General features: G+C 41.0%; 1 protein-coding gene across 1 annotated transcript in view; it reads right to left on the bottom strand.

Moving 5' to 3' along the window:
- Positions 1 to 2,559: 2,559 nt before the first annotated feature.
- SPOCK2 (SPARC (osteonectin), cwcv and kazal like domains proteoglycan 2) overlaps positions 2,560 to 8,344 on the bottom strand; it is a 152,573-nt gene continuing 146,788 nt past the window's right edge. Inside the window, exons 7-10 of the mRNA XM_083148469.1 lie at positions 7,570 to 7,788; positions 7,202 to 7,264; positions 5,684 to 5,821; positions 2,560 to 4,895 (exon numbers count right to left, since the gene is read on the bottom strand). Of these exons, the coding sequence (XP_083004595.1) occupies positions 4,750 to 4,895; positions 5,684 to 5,821; positions 7,202 to 7,264; positions 7,570 to 7,788 (566 nt within the window). The 3' untranslated portion in view covers positions 2,560 to 4,749. The remainder of the gene's footprint in view (positions 4,896 to 5,683; positions 5,822 to 7,201; positions 7,265 to 7,569; positions 7,789 to 8,344) is intronic.

Genomic DNA, 8,344 nt, shown 5'->3' with positions numbered 1-8,344 from the left:
AGTAAGTACAAATATCATCACACCACTTCTGAAATCTGATGGAAGTTGTCGTGACTTGCCAAGACTTACGCTTACATAAACATTCCAATGTCTTTTATAACAAAACATATACAGGTAAAGCATTTCACTGCAAGAAATACTATCTTGTAGGAAAGATAAGTTAAACTCAGTAGCATCTGCCTTACAAAGGGCGGGAAAACTAAAATGTGAGAGAGAAATCAGTAACCAATACAGCTATATTGCCAAGCGCTGACATCAAACTGATAATCCAAGAACTACTCATTATTTGCAATACTTTACACGTATAGTGAGTGGCTGAGATATAATTTCTATTGTTTTCCTCCCTCACCCAATTCTCTGTTCTCTGTGTTCTATTCTTACACCTTTTTACATTCTATCAGTCCCTAACCATCTCCAACACTCTCACATAGTAATAACTGTATATCTTGTATGAGTGTACCTTATGGAACTGCTGGTAATCACTTACTGGTCAGGGTAAACTGTATTAGCAGTTGAAGGGGGAGATTTATCAAATCTTAGAGAGAGATAACATGAAGAGAGAATAGGTACCGATCAATCAGCTCCTAACTGGTACTTTTCAAACAAAGCCTATAACATGGCTGTTAGAAGCTGATTAGATAGCACTTTATCTCTGTTCATGGTTTGATGCAGCTCCCCCCCCCCCCAAGAAATGATGCATGACTTCAGTATAAACTATTGTTTTATTAAATCTATTATATTAATGCCCCTAAATTGTCCAGAAAATGACATTTTTTTAGTAATGGACATGTCAGTCGGGACACAAGTATTAACAAGTCTCGAATACATGGTACTGTATATGATATGAGAGACATACAGCAACTATCTCTAATATTGGGCACCCTTAATGAATAACTTCTGGAGACATTATGCTAATCCTGACTAGAATGGTAAATAACTGTACCTTTAGACTACAAAAACAAACTAAATAAAGCATGTTTAAGGCAACAAGTTGATGCAATAAAGGTGGACTCACCCTTAAGTCAATCACAGAGCAGGACCTAGGAGTAGCGAGTGTGTCATACTTGCTATAACAAAAGCTTCAATGATTATGGAAAATACTTGGGAACATTTTACATTTGGAGCCAGGTTGGGTTTTAACGACGCTGTGGTCTGGCGTTGTGACCGGCAATGAGTGCATGCGAGTGAGGAGAGTGTAACTGGCACCAACAAACAGGTGCTGTGCACCTTTGACACATGCTGTAAACTTGCAGTGATTCGAGCCGCCAACCTCGGTACGTGATTAAATTCACCTGTCTTCTGCTTCATGCTGAATAAAAACTTTATCTTTTAAACATTTATGCACGCTGTAGCTTCATTGAAATGACAGCTGTCATCCACACTCAACCTATAATCCAGGCACCAGATACCACTACAGAGAACCAGGTAAATGACAATCAAGCAGTGGGATACCAAATTGCAATCAGCCAGGCTGTGCAAGACTGGGTCCTCCTGCTGTGACTGACTCACTCAATGTTGTGCTCTGCATGATTGACAGTTGGGAGTTTATAATATAAAAGATGTATATTACTATTTAACAAGCTGCTTCGTGATGAATGGTGCAACTGATTACAAAGCCAATCACCTGCTTCCCTACAGGCATGGCTCCTGTTTGCAGTCTTTGGACTATTTAGCTGACCCACTACCTTACGAAAAAGGTATGAAGGATTGAATGTGTGCATGCTTCTTGTAAATTGTTCTCTTTGACACAGTCTGCTCCATATTAGGCAGTATGACTTGGCTGGATAAGCAGGATATTTTCAGGCAGGTATTAATGAATCTGAGAAGGACCTAGCCATTATATTACACCCTTACTGGCTATGGAACCAGGGGATGAATGGAGTATGCCAGGTCCATTTCTATGTTTTAGCCAACTAGGTTACACATCAGAACCTCAAATGATGTCTCACATACTGTACAGTACACTACACAGTGTGAATACTCGAGGGTACATTTACTAGGATGGAAGTACAGTAGTGTTGAAGATGGATTGTTGTCCATAGCAACCAATCAGATTCTATTGATTATCTTCTAGGTGCTAAATAAGAAATAGAATCTGATTGGTTGTCACAGGCAACATCCGATCTTTAATAGAACTCTGATTTTAGTGAATGTCTAAATACACAAAGTCCTTAATTTGTTACATAAAGACTTTAGATTTCCTTTGCTCTTAAAACATAAAATCCTTGTTTGTGAGCATATATATATATATATATATATATATATATATATATATATATATATATAAAGGTCAATTTCAAACAAGCAGCGGCACTCCACGATTTACTGTGATCAAAAACTTTATTCCAACGTTTCGGGGCGTATTCCCCCCGTTCTCAAGGATACAGTGCACTGTATCCTTGAGAACGGGGGGAATACGCCCCGAAACGTTGGAATAAAGTTTTTGATCACAGTAAATCGTGGAGTGCCGCTGCTTGTTTGAAATTGACCTTTATACATGTACCCGGAAGGCACCCACGTAAGCTGCACTGAACAGGGGAGAGTGCCGGACTGAAACAAGAGTCTATATATATATATATATATATATATATATATACTGGTTGAGTATCCCGTATCCGTATACCTGTTATCCGAATTATTCCACAAACCGTGTTTTTTTGGAATAGTTCAAATTTTTTTTATTCCCCCCCCCCCCCCCCCCACGACCCATTTTTTATACTTACCTAGTCCCCCGACCTCCACGGCAGGCCTTCAGCTGCATCTCCAGCGGTCCCAGGAGTGCATTGCGCCTGCTCCCAGGCGCGCCGGTGACGTCAACGGCGCGCCTGGGAACTCGCGCAATGCACTCCTGGGACCACTGGAGACGAAGCATGAAGGCCTGCCATGGACGCCGGAGTACTCCATGGACGCCAAGGCACCATCGGGGACCCACAGGGGACAGGTAAGTATGTAAAAAAAAATATTCCAAAAACCGTAAAAATCCCTTATTCGGAATGTTCATGGTCCCGAGCATTTTGGATACGGGATACTCAACCTGTATATCTCCATATCCAAGGGAACCCCCTAGGGGGAAATAACAGCACTCACCAGTCTGCAGTTCAAGTGTTCAAGAAGAAGTCCAGTGTTTTAATTGTAAGGCAGACAATAGATCACAGCAAGTCACAGCAAAGCAAAGTGAAGGCGGTGGGAAACTTTGTCAGACTGGTGAGGGCTGTTTATTCCCCCTAGGGCAGTGGTTCCCAAACTGTGTGCCGTGGCACCCTGGGGTGCTTTGGGACACTTGCAGGGGTGCCTTGGATTGGTGGTTCAGGACCAATTCAAATTATTATGATGAATATAATAGGCAAAACCAGTGCTTGTCACTGCCAATCTAACATATGTGGGCAAACAGAAGTGAATCTGGTCCCTCAAAACATAACTGACCCTAAAGATGACATATAAACTATTTTTTTTATACATTACAATAAGAAAGTTTTTGCCTAGGAGTCCGGTAAAAGAAATTCAGATTTATTAGTGCGCCATAATTCAAAAAAGTTTGGGAACCCTTGTCCTAGGAGGTTCCCTTGGATATTATTTGGTGCTTATATGCAGTACCCATAAACGGCACCCCAGCAGACAACTGTGAGAGTGCATGGCTGTGGTTTCATATCTCTCTCTCTGTATATATATATATATATATATATATATATATATATATATATATATATATATATATATATATATATATATATATATATATATTGTGTGTGTGTGTTGTCAAGTAACTTTAATAAAAGTGGACAAACATACACTGACAACAAAGTATCTGACACCTGGCACATAGCAGTGAATAGAGCACTGTAGATAAAAAAGTGAATTTTACTTTTCTTTGAAGACATTAGGCGCTTGCAGAGGTTCTGCCATGTACTTACTAATGCATGGCTGCTGTCATTTATTAATGCACATAGAGATAAAACAGATAATGGTCTGCAATTAATGTTTCCTTCGATCCTTCTCAGAATGTCCCAGTGGCACACACCTCACAGTTCATGAAACAACTTTACATTATGGCAATAAACATGTAAACCATCTATAAATATAGGAATAATCATGATAATAGCAACATAAAATGTGATGACAGATCAGAGCACATGGAATTCTCCACATGGACACGGGTCCCTCAAATGACTGATATACTGTAGATTCCTATTGTGTGTGAAGTGAGGCACATTCTCCAAGCTAGAAAGTTGATTTAATGCCAGGGTATAGATTTCTAATATATGTTTTATAGACATTTATCGACTGTCTGCTTTACTGCTTCCATTTTGATGACCTAATAAATACAGTTTTGAACAGTATACAGTAAGTTTATTATTAGAATTCTGTATGATTTGCTTATATTGTTTGTTTTCAATCTGTGGCTAGAAACTAGCTCCTCACCAGAGTGTCTCAGGCATGTGTGCTTGATTCTGGAATAAGAAGTAGGGTGATCCAATGCTAGGTTATCTACCAACATCTTCATGTCTCTAAAGAAAATGATTAAATGTGTTTCTTTTGTCTGCCGTAGAACAGCTCATTTGGATTATGGGAAAGATATGAGCTGCAATCTCAAAGCAGTCAGTCGACAGGCACACTTGCATGCTCACACACACAATTTCTGTATAATGTACATTCAGCTGTGTTTCCTGATCACTGTGGCATCTGATTACTATTTACTGCAGTTTTCCAAACTTGGCTGCAAGGCCCAGACAGGACTGTGCTGCTGAGGGTCTACCAAATGTATCCTCCGTCATCCGCCTCCCCCGTCTCTCCCTCTTCCTCTTCAGCCTCTTCACCAGCATCTTCTGTCTCTTTCTCTTCTTCGTCTTCCCAACCGACACCACTACCGAAATCCCCAGAGAATCCAACAATATCATCTGCGACCAAAGCAAAGAATATTAACCCTCCCCTTTACTTACAGAGATGGAATGTACTAAGCCTTGGGGAGTTATAAAACAAAGAGAGATTAAGAGGATCTCCCATAATTCATCTGGGGGTCGAGCTTTTAGCCATGCAGCTCTGACTTTATGGAACTCAATTCCCCGCACAGTTGGAGAGGCCCCCACTCTAGAATGCTTCAAAAACAGACTCAAGACTTTCCTGTTTACTCAAGGATTTCCTTCATTCCCTTAAGCATGTAAACTGACATGAGCTGATTGGTTGGTACTTTATCTCTCTCCACTTTATCTCACTTCAAGCTTTGATACAAAATACCAGACAATCAGTCCCTAACTGTCAGTATAAACAAAAGCAAGGAGCTAATTGGTTTTTAGTTATCTCACCTCACTTCATCACTTTCCAAGTACATTGCCCCCATTGTCAATTAAGCACCATATACACAGACTCTCTGAATAAAATCTATACAGCATACTAATATTACTACTTTGGGGTTACCATCTGTTGTGGTGAAGAAAAAAAAAGTTTTGGTATCGTAGATAAAACATACATTTAAACACACCAATGTACAGGCAAATTAGGGAAAACCATAAGCTTTTCTCACTCCACAGGCAAATAATGCAATAATTGGGGGCATGAAACGTCATCGGAGTGGCTAGTAGTGAGAGTACACCCCACCGAGCGCTTCCTGCACCCACAGGTATATGCACCGGGTCTGACTCTAATGAGCTGGTGGAAATGGATATGACATTTCTAGAGTGAGACATACCACAGTCTGGGTTTCCATGTATCCTTGAGCCTGTCAGCTCAGAGCCATGCTGATCTACACACCAACACTCCCCACTGGCCTGATCACACTGCATCTTTCTGTAGTATCCATCTTCATCACAGCTGGGAATGAACACCCCTGCAACATAGATATCACTCATCACTCATCCATCTTGTGTGATCACACAGACATAATTGCATGAAAATACTTAGGGTGATATTTAATAGGATGAAAGATTCAGAAAGTGAGAGATTTGGTAAGAAATCTCCAGGTTTTTTTAAAGCAACAATCATTCACACTGCAAAACCACACTGGTTTTGCAGTGTAAATGATTGCCGCTTTAAAAAAACCTTTCTTACCAAATCTCTCACTTTCTGAATCTTTCATCCTATTAAATATCACCCTTAGAGTCAAAGTTTGGAAACAATGTTAAAATCTAATTTGCTTACTTTAAAAGAAAGTGTGGTGATATGTGATTACCTCTATTCAAATGCTGTGCATGTATTGTATAAAATGTAGAGGATAAAGAGGACAGAGAAAGAGGACCAGACAATCAGCTGTCATGCAACATGCTGTGCTTGGAAAAAATGACAGTTATGGGGCCGATTAGTTGGTATTGTATCACATTCGATGTTATTACTCTCCAAGGCTTAGAACATCTGTCCCTCAATTATAATGAAAGTCTCCTTTTAATATAAACACTATGACGCTTCAGAGAAGATGTATCAACCCATGGTGAGACAAGGGGGCAATGTAGACCCACTGGCTGCGTGCCGGATTCGCTCCCTCATCCAATGATTGCAGTTTGCGCATGCCCCTGAAGCAAACATCTTCATACTTGTGGGGGCGTTCGCTTCAGGAGGGGGCAGGGGTGGATGCACATCACATGACGTCAGCGCCCAGCCCGAATCTACGGGCAGAATAAAAGTCAGTCTAGACTGTGTTTTATTCGCGAAGGGGAAATAAAAGAATTCGATGGTGAGCGTCCATCGAATGATTTTTCTCCCATTCGCCGCATGTGACCAGATGTGTATGTGAACATACAGTATTTACTCGCATGCTGGTGAGCAGATCTGGAAGGGGGGGCGGCCATTCGGCTGGCAGCATTTACCTGCTCGCTAGGCGGCAAATATACTCAGCCTAGCAAACAGGTCTGAATCAGGCCCACAGAACCAACCAATCAGTTTCTGTAATTTAAAAAAAAAAATCCTGTAAAATGACAGATAGTAAGTGATTGGTTAGTACTTTATCTCTCTCCGAGGGTTGATCCATCTCTCCGTGGGCCAGATGCACTAAGTTTCAAAAATTACAAAATAGAGAGTGATAAAAAGCCAACCAATCAGCTCCTGCCTGACATTTTTCAAACACAGTCTGTGACATGTCAGGTAGGAGCTGATTGGATGGCTGTTCATCACTCTCCATTTTATCACTTTTGAAGCTTAGTGCATCTGGCCCCTTGTGCAAGTCCTGAGTGCACCTTATAAATGGGGAACCTACTGAGCACAGTTAAATACTGACCGGGTTTCTTCTTGGCAGCTTCTTGGATCTGTACTTTCTCGAGTTCTACAAGGCATGGAGGCTCTGAAAATGCAAGACACATGGTTAGGAAATTAGTATTAGATAACTGCTCTTACACAGGTGCTATTTCTCCAAATAGACTATTTGTGCTTAGAAATGAATAAACTAGATCACTTATTCATGGGGCTAGAAAAGCCTACTGTAGTCACCCAGTCTCTGAGGAGGAATCAGAGCCCAACAACTGAGACAATGAATAGATTTGTGCACAGCTTAATGTACGTCATTCCCCCATTCATTCTTTGTGGGGTGGCAGATCCGCTATAATGTAACTTGCAATAATGTGATAATGTCCCTTTCAGCTCGCTTACTCTCTCTCCAGAAACAGAAGCACCACTCAGCAGTGGACACCCGGCCGTCCTTGTATGTATCGCAGGAGTTGAAGAAGGGCCGGATGCAAATCTCATACTTGTCAAGGTTGATGGCTGCCAATTCTGCTTGGTCCAAAAAGAGGTCATTGTTGGAGTCTAACTTAGAGAACATCCACCCTATTGAGTCCTTGCAGCTGGCCACCAGAGTCTTGTCTAGTACTGCAGAAAGAACAAACTTTGTTAAAAGCATTTCCAAAATTGTCGCAATAAAACATTTCACCCTCCACTTTATCACTTGTTAAGGCCTAATACATTTGGCCCAATATGTCTTATCTTCTATTACCAAATAAAGCTCCACGTATTAAAACATGTCCATCATCATATATCAGCCAGAACTCGATTATGGTCTAGATCAGGCATTCCCAATCAGCCATTCAATTAAACAGAATATATATGGCTGGTCCGTCGGCCATTGTTTACAAGCAATATGTATATGAGCAACATCGTTCACAGATATATCCCATATGTGGTGTAGCACAGATGATGGCGATATATATAAAAATATATGGACAAATCATACTGTGTATGGGTGATCTGCCGACTGCCCATACACTTGCTGCATAAGTCAGCAGTAACTGACAGCGCAACTGGGAGGGTGCATGTAAAAGCCTGTCCAGCTGTGACGTCACTCCAGACTGATCAGTTAAGGTGCCCACACACTAGAAAGATCTGCGATCTTAAGATGTGCGCATAAATTAGTCTTGAAATCTTTTGT

This window comes from Crinia signifera, chromosome 6 (assembly GCF_055691185.1).
Source record: "Crinia signifera chromosome 6, ASM5569118v1, whole genome shotgun sequence".
Lineage (NCBI taxonomy): Eukaryota > Metazoa > Chordata > Amphibia > Anura > Myobatrachidae > Crinia > Crinia signifera.
The sequence above is the reverse complement of the archived record's forward strand: the minus strand, read 5'-3'. Positions and strand labels throughout refer to the sequence as shown.